The sequence below is a fragment of the Oncorhynchus mykiss genome, chromosome 5 (assembly GCF_013265735.2).
Source record: "Oncorhynchus mykiss isolate Arlee chromosome 5, USDA_OmykA_1.1, whole genome shotgun sequence".
Classification (NCBI taxonomy): Eukaryota; Metazoa; Chordata; class Actinopteri; order Salmoniformes; family Salmonidae; genus Oncorhynchus; species Oncorhynchus mykiss.
Window position 1 is genome coordinate 73,912,894 of NC_048569.1, and position 18,188 is coordinate 73,931,081.

The 18,188-nt window shown below is 45.8% G+C and overlaps 1 protein-coding gene across 13 annotated transcripts in view; it reads right to left on the bottom strand.

Annotated features, from left to right (window-relative positions):
- fryl (furry homolog, like) overlaps positions 1 to 18,188 on the bottom strand; it is a 102,964-nt gene that overhangs the window by 61,980 nt on the left and 22,796 nt on the right. For 8 of the 13 annotated variants that reach the window (XM_036978369.1, XM_036978362.1, XM_036978366.1 and 5 more), the window contains exon 1: positions 9,071 to 9,620. The exons of 2 other annotated variants lie outside the window; for them this stretch is intronic. In XM_036978369.1, coding sequence (XP_036834264.1) covers positions 9,071 to 9,143 — 73 coding nt within the window. In that variant the 5' untranslated portion in view covers positions 9,144 to 9,620. Of the gene's footprint in view, positions 1 to 9,070; positions 9,621 to 18,188 lie in introns of those variants that run through there. 3 more of the 13 variants (XM_036978373.1, XM_036978374.1, XM_036978370.1) reach the window with 1 other exon arrangement.

An 18,188-nucleotide genomic window follows, 5' to 3' on the forward strand; every position in this document is an offset into this window, starting at 1 on the left:
GGGATGGGCATGGTAATTAGGCATCCTTTCCCTGGCCAGGTCTCTGACCTGCTCTGCCCATCTTCCCCCTGTCTCAATGGGGAGCCATCATCTCTACCTTCTAGGGATGGGCATGGTAATTAGGCATCCTTTCCCTGGCCAGGTCTCTGCCCTGCTCTGCCCATCTTCCCCCTGTCTCAATGGGGAGTCATCATCTCTACCTTCTAGGGATGGGCATGGTAATTAGGCATCCTTTCCCTGGCCAGGTCTCTGACCTGCTCTGCCCATCTTCCCCCTGTCTCAATGGGGAGCCATCATCTCTACCTTCTAGGGATGGGCATGGTAATTAGGCATCCTTTCCCTGGCCAGGTCTCTGCCCTGCTCTGCCCATCTTCCCCCTGTTTCAATGGGGAGTCATCATCTCTACCTTCTAGGGATGGGCATGGTAATTAGGCATCCTTTCCCTGGCCAGGTCGCTGCCCTGCTCTGCCCATCTTCCCCCTGTCTCAATGGGGAGCCATTTGTGACGTGCAACATCTACCTTCTAGGGATGGGCATGGTAATTAGAATATCCAAACGGGCATTAGTATTAGAATACTTTCAAGAGTATTCATTTGAGGAAACATAGGCCTATTTTAACAACGAACAGGCTTTGTCTCAAATACAATTATCTGACATTGCTACACACAAGCATACCATGACATTTAAAATGATTAATTTAATATAACAACAAAGTTCTGAATGTAGTTTGACGTGTGCCCCATAAAAATCACACCCCCTATAGCCTCCACAGGTTCCACGCCTGGAGCTCGTTGTTGACACTACAGTCAGAGGCTCCATGTGGAGCTCGTTGTTGACACTACAGTCAGAGGCTCCATGTGGAGCTCGTTGTTGACACTACAGTCAGAGGCTCCATGTGGAGCTCGTTGTTGACACTACAGTCAGAGGCTCCATGTGGAGCTCGTTGTTGACACTACAGTCAGAGGCTCCATGTGGAGCTTGTTGTTGACACTACAGTCAGAGGCTCCATGTGGAGCAAGGTGAAGTGGGAGATGTCTAATCAAAGCAAAATGTAATTCAAATGACGGAATTAAGTGAGCTAAATGAGAAGTAGGCTACAACAAGCAACCAACAGGTAGGCTGTTTAATATGAATGGAGTTGTTGTAGGCAAGGACGGGTAGCGCATAAAAAAAATAGCCTCAACTAGCCTAGCTGGCAAGCTAACATCTGGCTAGCTGGCAAGCTAACATCTGGCTAGCTGGCAAGCTAACATCTGGCTAGCTGGCAAGCTAACATCTGGCTAGCTGGCAAGCTAACATCTGGCTAGCTGGCAAGCTAACATCTGGCTAGCTGGCAAGCTAACATCTGGCTAGCTGGCAAGCTAACATCTGGCTAGCTGGCAAGCTAACATCTGGCTAGCTGGCAAGCTAACATCTGGCTAGCTGGCAAGCTAACATCTGGCTAGCTGGCAAGCTAACATCTGGCTAGCTGGCAAGCTAACATCTGGCTAGCTGGCAAGCTAACATCTGGCTAGCTGGCAAGCTAACATCTGGCTAGCTGGCAAGCTAACATCTGGCTAGCTGGCAAGCTAACATCTGGCTAGCTGGCAAGCTAACATCTGGCTAGCTGGCAAGCTAACATCTGGCTAGCTGGCAAGCTAACATCTGGCTAGCTGGCAAGCTAACATCTGGCTAGCTGGCAAGCTAACATCTGGCTAGCTGACAAGCTAAATCGATTTGATGCAGTCAAGACAGGCACTGCCAGGTGGGATGATAGATAACCTATGGCATTTACAACTTTGTCTTACTAGCGCGAGTAAGTGCCTAGTTTTTCCTCTCTCTCCCTTTTCACACACAACAACCCCTGCCCATCGCGCTCTGCAGCAGGGCAAGCACCGTATCTCCCGAGACACACAGGATAAACAAAGTTAAAAACAATCCCGACCATCCCCCCCAAAATGTAGGATATTATTTGATTTAAGGAATTTCCCCAACTAACCCCATTGCAAACACCAGAGCTGCTTCCACTTACTGCCTGGCCTGTCACTATACATACTTAATACTGTACTGAATCCCTCAACACCCCATTCAAATTTGAATGCAAACATGACCTTGTGATGGCAAGTAAACAACTACTCCCTGCCCAGATTGCCTTGTTATCTTGCTAACAGGAGGACGTTCTAAAGAGGAACGACTCCGTGGTATGTATCTGCAAGACTAATAAATGTGATGCACCTGCACAGCCACTAACCTATTACCGAGATCTTTCTCTACCTTCTAGCAACACACAAAATCTATGCTTTCATTCATTTGTTAAATTATCAAGCCACAAACATATTTTCTGTCTCAATAGCAGATAAATGAATGGGCTAAAGATTCTGTAGGTACCTACTGAAAGCCCTCCAGCGAGAGTCTAGTAACTACGGTTCTGTGAGTGGAGATGAACCAGACCACATGTACTCCATGCCGAGCGTGCCAAAGGTCCAGAACTCCCGCTGTGACAGAGAGAAGAGCTCATGCCTGCAATTAAAACAGAGCACCCAGTGGGATTACACAACTATTAGAGTCTGACTCCACCTCGTCACAGTAAAAATAGAGCCCTCCCTAAGGCCTCTCACTTCCGCTCTCAGGACATCCAGGAACAATGGAATGTGTTTGACTGCATGAGAGCTAAATGGTTTACACTCACAGTACTTTTCTAACAATATGTCTGAACATGTGCAGATTCCAATCTGTGCCTACTGCCCTCATTCAGTTCCAAATAGATACAACACTGCAGTAAATCACTCTTATCACACAAGCAAAGTAACATTACTAAAAAGCATTCAGTGTTTAAAAGGGACATGAATAATCCTGGCAGGTGTAACAAGTAGACTGATGGCAAGGTTATCTGTACTGAGGCCAGTGCCTAGCAGGGTGATCACAGAGCCAGCTTCTTATAATGAGTGTTTTGGCTGAATACTTGTGACTCCAGAGGAGCTGAGGACAGGCTGAGCAGGACAGAGTACACAGGGGGCTGGAACAGTCTGGAACATCAAATATAGCGGAAAAAGAATGAAAGAAAAAGGAAAAGAGCGCAGGAGATAAAAGTTTTGGCAGAGTAGCATAGTGACAGTTGCTGAAACTAGGCCTTACTCCTCATTGTTCTTACTGAGAGGTCCAATAACGAAGAGTTGGCAGCCAACACAGAGAGGGGGAACAGAGGGGAGAGGGGGCATTCATTAGAGAAAGAGAGGCAAAGGGGAAAAAACTGTTTACCCAACGGTCAGCTTGCTTTTCTACTGATCATTTTACAAGGAGTCAGCAGCTAGCTACTGAGGCAGACTGAATTACCGACCGTTAGAGGTGCCCTGTTTAGTTTACAATTAGGGTGCTAGTAGCAGTGTGGCAAATTAAAATAAAGCACCACTAACTTTGCTTGAACATAACACACAACATAAATTAATCGATCAGAAATCGGTTACTAAAATTATAAATTCACTGATCCTGAGGAAGTATTAGGATAAATATGAGACTAAGGCAGAATAGGTTTAGTCATTTTCTGTTCCAGAAAACTGACTATTTCCAATGTGTTTATTTCTTGATAATCAAAATAACAGATGTATTGAGGCAAACACACCGCTTCAGTAATGGCCCTCACTGTAACCTTCCAGTAGTCTGGATGATGAGTAAGGTCAATAGGATGGAGTACAGGCACAGATGTGATCGGTGCTGTATACCAATAATAAATGGGAGTTAATGAGAAGACAGATCAATGAAGAAACATTAGCCATCCCATGGGATGACAGAGAGCGACAAATATATTTTATTAGTAATAAAATAGTAATCACACTGGTGGGGAGAGGGGCATTCCTCTTACCAAACCACATGACATTTGTTTTGGAGGTGTTCAGAACAAGGTTAAGGGTAGGGAAAGCTTGTTGGACACTAAGAAAGCTTTGTTGTAGCGCATCTAACACAAAATCCAGGGAGGGGCCAGCTGAGTATAAGACTATCATCTGCATATAAATGGATGAGAGAGCTTCCTACTGCCTGAGATAATTGAGATAAGCATGGAGCCTAGGATTGAGCCTTGGGGTACTCCCTTGGTGACAGATAGTGGCTGAGACAGCAGATTTTCTGACTTTATACACTGCACTCAGAGAGGTAGTTAGTAAACCAGCCCAAAGACCACTCAGAGACACCAATACATCCCACGAGAAAGGAATAGTCTACCATATCAAAAGCTTTGGCCAAGTAAATAAAATATCAGCACAATATTGTTTAGAATCAAGGGCAATGGCGATATCATTGAGGACCTTTTAGGTTGCTGTGACACATCCATAACCGGAGTGGAAACCAGAGATACCGACAGAGAGCTACCAAGATACCGACAGAGCGCTACCAAGATACCGACAGAGAGCTACCAAGATACCGACAGAGAGCTACCAAGATACCGACAGAGAGCTACCAAGATACAGACAGAGAGCTACCAAGATACAGACAGAGCCAGAGTAGGGTTTGGCGCAGATTTTCATACCGTCTCTGTACCATACAGGGGTATACAGTACTACCGGAAGAGGGTAAATGTCTCAACGGATCCAAAAAAGATGGACCCATTCCCAAAGTGGACCTGTGGCTTTCCCACCCGGACCCGATACGCAGAAATTATTTATTAAAATATAGAGAACTCATCTGAACAGAGCCAATGACAACCAACACCGTTCCATATAGACCGGGTCAGCTCCAGACCCGGTCCGATACGAGTGAGAAAAGCAGCAGAAAAGGCATTTGAGCTACTTTATTAACAGGAACTGATAAAGCAGAGAAATAGGTGCTGCTCCAGCAGGCGTGGGAGGGGCCGTACTGTAAGCAAGTTACATTTTTTTATTTTATTTTTTTCACCTTTATTTAACCAGGTAGGCTAGTTGAGAACTAGTTCTCATTTACAACTGCGACCTGGCCAAGATAAAGCATAGCAGTGTGAACAGACAACAAAGTTACACATGGAGTAAACAATAAACAAGTCAATAACACAGTAGAGAAAAAAAAAAGAGTATATACATTGTGTGCAAAAGGCATGAGGAGGTAGGCAAATAATTACAATTTTGCAGATTAACACTGGAGTGATAAATGATCAGATGGTCATGTGCAAGATAGATACTGGTGTGCAAAAGAGCAGAAAAGTAAATAAATATAACCAGTATGGGGATGAGGTAGGTAAATTGGGTGGGCTATTTACAGCTGCAGCGATCGGTTAGCTGCTCAGATAGCAGATGTTTAAAGTTGGTGCGGGAGAAAAAAAAAGTCTCCAACTTCAGCGATTTTTGCAATTCGTTCCAGTCATGACCTAACATATTCATATGTGCTTTTGTGTAAAGCATTTTTTTAAACGGACACGATGGGTAGATTAACAAGATGTTTATCTTTCATTTGCTGTATTGGACTTGTTAATGTGTGAAAGTTACATTTCTAAAAAATATTTTTGAATTTTGCGCGCTGCCTTTTCAGCGGAATGTTGTCGAGGGGTTCCGCTAGCGGAACGCCTGCCCTAGAAAGGTTAAAGAAAAATGTAATATCCTTGAATCAGTCATTAAAAACAACCTAAATCCATTAGATTACCCAATAACCCAACAGGAACTAAGTGAAAAGCTCAAATCTATTAAATCAAAGAAGGCTTGTAGTCTAGACAACATCAAAAATGAAATGCTGAAAAACAGCACACCGGAGTTGCAAAATGCTGTGCTTAAATTGTTCAACATGGTTTTAACTTCTGGCTGCTTCCCTGATGTCTGGAACCAGGGGCTCATCTCCCCTATCCACAAAAGTGGAGACAAAATCAGACCCCAATAATTACAGGGGAATTTGCGAAAACAGTAACTTGGGAAAGGTTTTCTGTAGCATTTTGAATTCAAGAATTCAAACCTTTCTTCAAGAAACAAATGTAATAAGTAAATGTCAAATTGGCTTTCTCCCTAACCATCGTACTACTAACCATATATACACACACCACACACTCATTAATAAACACATCCACCAAAAAAAAAGAGGGCAAAATCTTTGCTTGCTTTATTGACTTTAAAAAAGCATTTGATTCTATTTGGCACGAAGGGCTATTCTACAAAATTCTCCAAAGTGGGCTTGGTGGTAAGGTGTATGACTTAATAAAATGTATGTACACAGAAAACAAGTGTGCAATAAAAATCAAAAACCAAAGAACAAAATTATTTTCACAATGTCGAGGTGTGAGACAAGGCTGCAGTTTGAGTCCAAATCTTTTCAACATTTATATCAATGAATTAGCAGACATGTTGGATCATTCTCCAGCGCCAGGACTCACACTATTTGACACAGAGGTAAAATACCTGCTATATGCTAATGACTTGGTACTTCTATCACCAACCAAAGGTATTCAACAGAACATTAATGTTCTAGAGCAATATTGCTATAATTGGGCCCTGGCAATATATTTCCAAAAAACGAAAATCATGATTTTCCAAAAAAAGAACAGATGTCAGAAGCACAAATATAAATTCACCCTGAACAACACCATAATTGAACACACTAAAAATGACACCTACATTGGTCTGACTATATCTGCATTGGGAAACTTTAATATGGCAGTGAATGCACTCAAAGAAAAATCCTGCAGAGCATTGTATGCAATAAAAATGAAATTATTCAAAATCAACATCCCAATTAGAATTTGAACCAAAATATTTGACAGTGTAATCCTACCAATAGCTCTTTACGGAAGTGAGGTTTGGGGGCCACTCAATAAACTGGACTTTAAAATGTGGGACAAACATCCAATTGAAGCCCTACATGCAGAATTCTGTCGGAAAATCCTACAAGTCCAGAGAAATACACCAACAAATGCATGTAGGGCAGAATTGGGCCGTTTTCCAGTAATAATGAAAATACAGAAAAGAGCATTAACATTTTGGCTACATCTAAATTCAAGTCCAAATTCAAGTCTGGAATTTAAAGCACTTCAAACCCAAGAGCTGAGCCCAGAAATGAGCCTTCCCAGTCAGCTGGTGTTGGATCTAACCAACCAAGCCGACACCAGCACTGCTTCAAAATAAAGAATTCCAATAAACAAAATCATGAACCAATCAAACGACTCATATATACAACATTGGAAAAACAAAACAAAATCCCAAAGCCTACTAAATTGCTATCTGACCCTAAACAGAGAATATGAATTGGTTGATTATCTCTACTCTGTCAGAGATACGAAGCAGAGACCGATCCTTACCAAGTACAGGCTGAGTGACCACCGACTGGCAATAGAAACCGGCAGACATAAGACATGGCTACCAAAAGACGTGTATGTGGTCACTGCACGACAGGGGAGGGAAAGACAGATGCACTTACTCCTTTACTGTGAGAAATATTCCTCACCAAGAGATTCATTATTCACAGAAACACATTTATTCCAAATTTGAACTTATTAAACCCAGAGGAAAAACTAAAAATACTCATGGGCGAAGGAGCAATGGCTCCTCTTGCAGCCAAATATGTATTTGTCTGCCATAGCCTGAGGGATACTGAATAATAACATCTGCATAGAAAGCATTAACTTACTTGTTATTACTATTATTGTTATTACTGTTATTACTATTATTATTGTTTATGATTCCAAATAGTAGTGGTATGGGTGGTAATGGTAGCAGTTTAGTAATGGTGGTAGTAGTAGTGGTATGGGTGGTAATGGTAGCAGTTTAGTAATGGTGGTAGTAGTAGTGGTATGGGTGGTAATGGTAGCAGTTTAGTGATGGTGGTGGTGGTGGTATGGGTGGTAATGGTAGCAGTTTAGTGATGGTGGTGGTAGTGGTATGGGTGGTAATGGTAATGGTAGCAGTTTAGTAATGTGGTAGTAGTAGTGGTATGGGTGGTGATAGCAGTTTAGTGGTGGTAGTGGTATGGGTGGTAATGGTAGCAGTTTAGTGATGGTGGTGGTGGTAGTAGTAGTAATGATGATAGTAGTTGTAGTACTGATGTAATGGTGAAGATGACCGTTAGTTATAATTTCATTTTCATAGTTATATTTTCATTTTTATTACATTACATTCTACAATTGACTGTTACCATTTTATTGTTATTTTTTTTTTTTATTATTTGTTATTGTTTACACATTGTTGCTTTGGCAATATTGACAATGTTTTTCATGCCAATAAAGCAGCTTGAAATTGAATTTGAGAGAGAAAAAGACAGAGGAGAGGGGCGAAAGAGACAGCCGGCAAAGAGGAGAGAGGCGAAAGAGACAGCCAGTAGAGAAGAGAGGAGAGGGGCGAAAGAGACAGCCAGTAGAGAAGAGAGGAGAGGGGCGAAAGAGACAGCCAGTAGAGAAGAGAGGAGAGGGGCGAAAGAGACAGCCGGCAAAGAGGAGAGAGGCGAAAGAGACAGCCGGCAAAGAGGAGAGAGGCGAAAGAGACAGCCGGCAAAGAGGAGAGAGGCGAAAGAGACAGCCGGCAAAGAGGAGAGAAAGAGACAGCCGGCAAAGAGGAGAGAAAGAGACAGCCGGCAAAGAGGAGAGAAAGAGACAGCCGGCAAAGAGGAGAGAAAGAGACAGCCGGCAAAGAGGAGAGAAAGAGACAGCCGGCAAAGAGGAGAGAAAGAGACAGCCGGCAAAGAGGAGAGAAAGAGACAGCCGGCAAAGAGGAGAGAAAGAGACAGCCGGCAAAGAGGAGAGAAAGAGACAGCCGGCAAAGAGGAGAGAAAGAGACAGCCGGCAAAGAGGAGAGAAAGAGACAGCCGGCAAAGAGGAGAGAGAGAGACAGCCAGTAAAGAGGAGAGAAAGACAGCTCACTCCACTCCTACCTGCACATAGATCAAACTAGACCAGATGGGCACACCTGGACTACCCCCCCCTCCCCCCATCTGTCTACCTCTATACCTAGACCCTTCCCCACTTCCCCCTTTCTGCTCTGATTAAACCATTGTGTGGCCATCCAAGAGAACAAGCAGTCTTATATGGGTATCATTAGCGTATTTATGCTTGTGGTGTGTAAATCCAGGAGTGTGAGGTAGATAAGCGTGCTGTTGCCCAGGTGTGGCATGTAAACATCACGTGCTGGTGTGGGGACTCTTTCACAAGGGTACTCACAGCTGCCGCTCCACGACTTGAGTAGAGACTTGATGCTGATCTCAAAGAACAGTGAATCCTGCAGGCTCAGCATGACGCCACTGAGGGTTGTGGGATGTTAAAAAGGGTACCCCAAAAACACACACCTCTTTCCCAAAACACACACCTCTCCTCCTCAGCCAGAAGCCCAGGTCTCCTCTCCAGAGGAGCTGGATATAGGAGTCATGGTGGACTATAGAAAACACCCCGGTCAGCCGCTGTGTGCAGAGAGGCCCTTGGGAAAATGTCAGGCTGTTAGATGTTTCAGTGCAGAGTAAAACCACCCAGACACACAGATAAGGAGCCTCACGGCTCTCTAGAGCTGCATTCCATCCAAACGCCTGCTGGCGAGCCAATCCACTGAGTCCCTCATCCTGCTCCCAGCAGACAACACAGAGGTGAATGAACAGTGCAGGAAAACTTCCCTCCCAGTGTGAGAGAGGAACGGCAGCGGAGCGGCACGCGGACTGTTCGGCAGAGCAGTGATATTCCCTCTTCTCTTCTCGTGTCCCAGCCTGCTACTGCTAGTACTGTCGGCTCGTCTCCCACCGTCGCCCTCTCCCCATTGGCTCGCGGACAACCCCTCCCTTCTGTAACTAGCTCCTGTTCGCTGACCGATGCTTGCTGACGCCCTCTCTTCAATAGCTGGGTGAGGGGGGCTGGGGTAGAGGTGATGTCATCAAAATGCTGCGAGTGTTCCCTGGATATGGTCCAGCGCGGCTAACATGTCATTAGAGCTGCGTTCGCGCTCCCTCTCCGCTGGCCTATTGAAACTACACTTCCTGTTCTCTCCACAGCAATACTGATGCATCATCCCCGACTGCAGTATGAGGGAGAGGAAGAACCAGAGTGAAGAAGAGAGGGAGGAACTGGAAGAATGATACACCAGAGCAGCATAAAACCAAAAATCAACACTTCTCTTCAAACTACATTCAGCAGCTTTTCAACACAACAGGAAATTACTTTTTACACAAAAAAAAGAAAGAGTTCCATCTATAAAAATGCATTTTGAACACACACAGAGTAGTTAGTGTTGTCATGATAGCAACATTTAATTAACCAACGATAAGATAGCAAGATGTCAAGACAGCGAGTAGTATCCCAATAGCATATCGGCCCCTAAGCATGGTGATAATATGGTGAGGTCCCTGGCCCTTCCCAGCCCCAGGTACTACAGTATTCTAAAATGTTGGTATATTAAGTATGAGGTTTTGGTGCCGTGATATTACCATGGCACCGGTATACCATATAACACTAGTAGCTATGCTGCTGGACATGAGGCTTCAATACTGGGGCAGTCACCTTTCACTGGCCTGGGGCACAGATCATGGCACACTGCCACCCAGTCACCTTTCACTGGCCTGGGGCACAGAACATGCCACCCACAGCAGCTGCTGCTCTCATCCACAAAGAGCACTGCATGATGGGTAGTAGGATACTTAAATCTGTTTGAGTCAACAACAAACTGACACACCCATAGAGGTCATAGGATTACATCAGTTTTTGTCCAGCAACAGCCATCAGAGAGACACACACACACACACACACACACACACACACACTACTGGCGACAAACACCCAGTGTGTGTTTGTGTCTCCTTTTAAACCCTGCTTGTAGACTGAAAGCAAACCACATGACATCAACTGATGTGGTCATTGACAGGATTCTTTTTGTTCACAAAACATTCCAGAAAAACAGATAAGATGATCACTAACAAAACATCTGTTTCTCTCAGGTGGAAGCTCTTCTGTCTCTCACAACAGAAGACAAGTTCTGCTAAACCAAACCAGGGCTCGGTATCGTAAACAAAGGCCAGCTTTGTCACACCCTGCCTGCCCTACAGTACACTTACCAGGCCTTCGTGAGCCTTACGATGGAAGGAACAGTAAAGTGCACTGAATGACTTTGCCATTTAAACAAATAGGCCTACAGTGGGAAGGATAGTTTTTGTGTATTGCTGAGCATGATTAACCGCATGTGGCTGTGCCATAGTGTGGCTTCGGTCCAAAACACAACATACTAAGCTCTGCTGCAACACTGTCTCTCTCTCAGAAGCAATGTTCCTTCACCAAACTCCTAACACACCTGAACAAGTGGACTCTCTCACACACAATCTCTGTTTAGAGTAAACACTGCTCATTCCTTCAGGAATGCAGTACAACATACAACAGGATCAGCTCTCAGGTCAGGTTAGATCAAACAGTACAAACTGTCCAACGCAGAACAGGACATAACCAAAGAGCACTGGGCCCGAGCAAGAATGTCAACAATGTAACTAAGCTATGATCACATTATAGCAATGTACTGATACAGGCCGATCTGTACTAGTGCTCAGGGCTCAATTGAAAAAACCACTTGGTTTTAGGCAGAGGGATGCTCTGACAGGCAAGCTCAGTGTTCAGTAGGCAGAGGGATGCCCTGACAGGCAGGCTCAGTGTTCAGTAGGCAGAGGGATGCCCTGACAGGCAGGCTCAGTGTTCAGTAGGCAGAGGGATGCCCTGACAGGCAGGCTCAGTGTTCAGTAGGCAGAGGGATGCCCTGACAGGCAAGCTCAGTGTTCAGTAGGCAGAGGGATGCCCTGACAGGCAGGCTCAGTGTTCAGTAGGCAGAGGGATGCCCTGACAGGCAAGCTCAGTGTTCAGTAGGCAGAGGGATGCCCTGACAGGCAAGCTCAGTGTTCAGTAGGCAGAGGGATGCCCTGACAGGCAAGCTCAGTGTTCAGTAGGCAGAGGGATGCCCTGCCAGGCAAGCTCAGTGTTCAGTAGGCAGAGGGATGCCCTACCAGGCAAGCTCAGTGTTCAGTAGGCAGAGGGATGCCCTGCCAGGCTGGCTCAGTGTTCAGTAGGCAGAGGGATGCCCTGCCAGGCAAGCTCAGTGTTCAGTAGGCAGAGGGATGCCCTGACAGGCAAGCTCAGTGTTCAGTAGGCAGAGGGATGCCCTGACAGGCAGGCTCAGTGTTCAGTAGGCAGAGGGATGCCCTGCCAGGCATGCTCAGTGTTCAGTAGGCAGAGGGATGCCCTGACAGGCAAGCTCAGTGTTCAGTAGGCAGAGGGATGCCCTGACAGGCAGGCTCAGTGTTCAGTAGGCAGAGGGATGCCCTGACAGGCAAGCTCAGTGTTCAGTAGGCAGAGGGATGCCCTGACAGGCAAGCTCAGTGTTCAGTAGGCAGAGGGATGCCCTGACAGGCAGGCTCAGTGTTCAGTAGGCAGAGGGATGCCCTGCCAGGCAGGCTCAGTGTTCAGTAGGCAGAGGGATGCCCTGCCAGGCAAGCTCAGTGTTCAGTAGGCAGAGGGATGCCCTGACAGGCAAGCTCAGTGTTCAGTAGGCAGAGGGATGCCCTGCCAGGCAAGCTCAGTGTTCAGTAGGCAGAGGGATGCCCTGCCAGGCAGGCTCAGTGTTCAGTAGGCAGAGGGATGCCCTGACAGGCAGGCTCAGTGTTCAGTAGGCAGAGGGATGCCCTGACAGGCAAGCTCAGTGTTCAGTAGGCAGAGGGATGCCCTGACAGGCAGGCTCAGTGTTCAGTAGGCAGAGGGATGCCCTGACAGGCAGGCTCAGTGTTCAGTAGGCAGAGGGATGCCCTGACAGGCAAGCTCAGTGTTCAGTAGGCAGAGGGATGCCCTGACAGGCAGGCTCAGTGTTCAGTAGGCAGAGGGATGCCCTGACAGGCAAGCTCAGTGTTCAGTAGGCAGAGGGATGCCCTGCCAGGCAGGCTCAGTGTTCAGTAGGCAGAGGGATGCCCTGACAGGCAGGCTCAGTGTTCAGTAGGCAGAGGGATGCCCTGACAGGCAAGCTCAGTGTTCAGTAGGCAGAGGGATGCCCTGACAGGCAGGCTCAGTGTTCAGTAGGCAGAGGGATGCCCTGACAGGCAAGCTCAGTGTTCAGTAGGCAGAGGGATGCCCTGACAGGCAAGCTCAGTGTTCAGTAGGCAGAGGGATGCCCTGACAGGCAAGCTCAGTGTTCAGTAGGCAGAGGGATGCCCTGCCAGGCAAGCTCAGTGTTCAGTAGGCAGAGGGATGCCCTACCAGGCAAGCTCAGTGTTCAGTAGGCAGAGGGATGCCCTGCCAGGCAGGCTCAGTGTTCAGTAGGCAGAGGGATGCCCTGCCAGGCAAGCTCAGTGTTCAGTAGGCAGAGGGATGCCCTGACAGGCAGGCTCAGTGTTCAGTAGGCAGAGGGATGCCCTGACAGGCAAGCTCAGTGTTCAGTAGGCAGAGGGATGCCCTGCCAGGCAAGCTCAGTGTTCAGTAGGCAGAGGGATGCCCTGCCAGGCAAGCTCAGTGTTCAGTAGGCAGAGGGATGCCCTGCCAGGCAAGCTCAGTGTTCAGTAGGCAGAGGGATGCCCTGCCAGGCAGGCTCAGTGTTCAGTAGGCAGAGGGATGCCCTGCCAGGCAGGCTCAGTGTTCAGTAGGCAGAGGGATGCCCTGCCAGGCAGGCTCAGTGTTCAGTAGGCAGAGGGATGCCCTGCCAGGCAGGCTCAGTGTTCAGTAGGCAGAGGGATGCCCTGCCAGGCAGGCTCAGTGTTCAGTAGGCAGAGGGATGCCCTGACAGGCAGCTGATTGACAGCTGGCCATCCTGACTGTCTCTAATGAGGCCACAGTGAGGATGAAGAATGCATTTCCTGTCCATAGCGTTCTGCACAAAGTGGGGGGAAAAAACAAATCGATAGGAGCTGTAATTTAATCCCTGACCCCCCGGGCCGCAGAGGACAATGCATCAGATGAAAATCAGGCAGCTCTCTGCAGCCCGGCCCAGGTCCTGTCCAGGTCTACCATCCTAGAGCCAGGAGCCTACCAATTCCATTAATACCACCGTTCAGCAGGAACAACATTCATCCCCAATACATCATGGTAAAAGAGACAAGGTTCTCATTGATTTTGCTTGAACTCTGTTAGCTAAGCAGTTAGCCAGCTAGCGATGCAATATTGTTGTGAGGAGTGTCTTCAATAACATGTCTAATAATGCTCACTAGAAGCTCCCATCCATAACCATTCAGAACAAACTTCAACCACCGACAGCTCCTTCACACCACTTCAACATATCCTGTCTCCCCTCCACCAGGCTGGACCCAGCTTGCCCAGCTTTGACTATCAGATTAACAGAGCAGAGTCAGGGGAGAGACACTAAGGTCACCACAGCACAGCGAGATCCTCCCTACAATTACTAGCAGAGAGTTGCTACCAGCCAGCCAGCCAATTAAGAATGAAACCTCATCTTCACACACACAGCCCCTCGCTAAGGCAATTTCATTTATCATAGCCCCATTTTCACAGGCACTAGCTTCAATATGCTTGATGTTTTCCATTGTCAAGCATTTGATGGGTGAGTTATGTGGGAGTCTAAGAGTTCCAAGTGATTCATGGAACAATTTGTGCCCTCTAATGGGAAAACTGGATCATAGCAGAGTTGTGCATCAGGCTCTGCTGGCTCAGGTAATTGTTTTTCACTGCTTGTGCCTGCAGCACTGCTCTCTACCCAAGCAGGCTGAAGCAATCCGTGTCAGACAACAAACCTGATGCTAGTTGACTGTACGGTCATGCTGAAGTCACAGATAGTAGATGGGCATTTCCAACTACAGGGTTCTGACACATTTTGACAAATGGAATTTCATGACTTCCATTGCTTCTCCATGTACGTATTTAAAAGTAATGGTAATGTGCTATTGAAACTGGGAGGCTGCTCTCTGATCCCATGTACCCTCTCCTGTCGTTCTGCAAGGCACTTAACCCCCCCAAAGTAAAATCACTTTTATGTAACTGTATATAACACGTGGTCTGGAGAGCTACTGTGTGTGCAGGCTTTTGATCAAGCCCTGCTCAAACCACAGAGCCAGTTGATCATTTCTAAAATGTGGTTTGTTAGAGGGGGACTGGAATAAAAGCCTGACCACCCATTAGGTCTCCTGATACATCTAGGGTGGTTGACCACCCATTAGGTCTCCTGATACATCTAGGGTGGTTGACCACCCATTAGGTCTCCTGATACATCTAGGGTGGTTGACCACCCATTAGGTCTCCTGATACATCTAGGGTGGTTGACCACCCAGTAAAGTAAATAAGTGTACAGTTCAGTAGCACACTAGAGTACAGTATAATGTACATATCTACTGTACTGTCCAAACTTGTGAAACAGATGTCTATCATCTCTTCAGCTTAGGTCTGGTCCGAACCAACCAAATGTGTTCCTTGGGGGCGAAGCTCATTACAATAATAGCCCGTGTGTAGAATAACACCCAAAAATGCAACAAAAAAAGGGATATTGCATACTTCTACCTGTGTGTACCTACATGGGACACATCATTAAGAGAATAACATTCATATCCATCATTATGCATTTGTGTACAATACACCTCAAGGAGCCATGATTTAATTATGTTAGATGTAAATTCACTGCTGTAGTTCACTCACCAAAATAGATTGTTCTAACTGCAGGTGTCATGTCATAGCTGACACCCCATAATTTCTGCAGACATCTCTCAACCTTCATATGGAGCAGATATAAAAGGTTTATTAAGAGTTAAGATTTTACCGTAATTCTGTTACCAAACGTGTTTGTGTCATGTGTAAATTGTTTAAAGTCGTCATTGTGCATAGAGTTGTATGGTTGTTAAACTTCTAAATCAATGTTTTTGTTCTGCACACATATTAAAGTACAGAAATTACAGTCAAAGTCTAATTCTGTCACTGTGGAATGTCCAGATAGCAAAGTTAGGCTACAAACTGTGTATAAAAAGTCAGATAATTATAGCAATGTGTAACTATTCACATGACATACATCTCCACCCCACACATCAGTGTTTCACGAACACACCCCAAGTTCAGAGGAAAACCTGCAGTGCCCTTTAACCAAATACGTCTCAATCAAATCATGCCCTGAAATCAGCTGCGCTCACATCCGCCTCTGGGGTGATGTCATTGTGTGCTTGAATTACAAATGAGAAAGAGAGAGCACCAAATCAAAAAGCCAACGCAAGCAGTGCAGGCCATGGCAGACCAGATGAGAGCCTGAGGGCGTGGCACTGAATCATGTGGAAAGGGTGGGAGGCAGGACCTGTCCCAAACTGCAGAAAGAGCAGCTTAAAAAAACATTTCAATGTCACTTTCATTCTTTAAGATACACCACAAATCACTCACGCCTTCCTCAACATCAAAGGACTGTTATTTTCAAATACTGCTGAAGGCAGTGCCCTGGTTGAATAGAATGAGATGTTTTATTCAGAGGGTTTCTCAGAGCCATAATTTGGGAGGGGTGTTCATCTGGGCCACCCACGTCCCACACAGGAAAGCCCCGGAGAAGGGAAGGTGGGTAACCTTCATCCAGGCAAAGTGCTACCCAATCATGTTCCACCGTGCTCTTGGCATGGCCACACTTGTGCAACTCAGTGACTTTGTCAAATCTAACCTGAATAGTCACCTCATTCTACTACATTAGGATTGGCAGTATTAACAGTGTTGAGTTCAGTCAGTAAGACACTCATACATTCACCGTCTTGCTACTGCTGCTACAGTGATTAGATGTGTGTGTCGTCTCAGACATGTAAACAATCTCTAAACACGTGGGTGAAGACGGGTGGTGTGTCTGAAGGTAATGCAGTTTGGGACTGTATTAAGGTGCATCCGGCTGTCAGTCTGGACTAGCTGTAACGCTCTATCAGAGGGACCATTGGTTGGTTAGTTGGTTCAGCCATGTTTCAGGGACTAGCAAACAGAGAGCCAGCCTGTTCTGACAGGCAGGACCGAGGACAAAGCCATGCTGATAGACTGACGAGTCATCACCCTGCTGACGATGGAAACAGGCTGGCACACACACACACACACATAACGAGTGGCCTGTTGAGCTCTTGACTAGAAACTGAGATTAGACAGGCCCTCCATTTTGAATCCAATAGTAAAGTAATTTTGTGAACATTTATTTAATGGCCCTTGAGAAACAAAAACATAGTAAAATGCCTATTCCAAGACATAGTGGAACATCAACCCCCCTCCCATAGATCACTGCTAACGTGTACTACCTTCAAGCAAAAACACTCCCAACCAGCAACTCAAGTTCCATTTCAGCATGAACAACACCACTCAGCAGCGTTGTGAAAGCATATTGAACCCTCCTGTTAACATTCATGGTGTCTTTCAAAACAGAGCTGTCAGGCTGTAATACCATGTGGTCATAGCCGTATGTGTGAGCATGCTGCGTATGTGGATTGTCTCTAGTGAAGAGGGGGAGACTTCTTTTTATACAGTTAACGAGATATATATATATATGGATATTATTTGACAATATATCGTATTGACAATATCTCAATGTTATTTTTTTGCAGCAATTAGCTGAACCTGCACCAAAAGTCACAGCTTGTTCTCCATCTTATTTTTAAATAAGGAGGCAATTGGTTTTCAGCACTTTTATTTCTATGACTGATCAAAAGTCATTTTCTCATGGCTCTCTCTTGTCCCTCTATAGTGGACATATGCTGAGCAATGTTTGGAACATCAAATCGCAGTAAAAATAATTTTAAAAAAAAAATCACAGTATTGAATCGCAAAACATATAGAATCGGGAGAAACGCAATACATATTGTACTGGCACCGGAGTATCATGATAATGTATGGTGGCGTCCTTGGAAATGACCAGACATAAGTGTCAATGTCCAAGATGCCTCACTACAAGCACACTAATGTTAACTCACACAAGACAAGTAGCCGTACTTCACCTGACAGTACAACACCCCCCCCCCCACACTATATTCCTGGGATGTCTCATTGGTATCACATTAGAAAGTTATTGTAGCGGATGACGTTCAGGTTTACCTGCTACAAGGCCAAGATAATACTAGTTACTACCAGTGGAGAGCATCATACCTTTTATGGGCTCAACGTTTCACTTTAGTATTTGACACGGTAACAAATAATCCAGCAAGTTGATTGAGTGTTAAGTGTTGACTACTGAACAGCACACCACCGCAAGTACTTGCACTACAGAGCTACTCGTTAAACATGAATGGAAATCTCTCTGTAGCCTAGATAAGTATAGATGAGTCATTGTAAGAGAGTGGGCTCCTCCTGCCCAGTGTCAGTCAGTCGGGTCAGTACCTTTGATGTGGTTGGAGCAGAT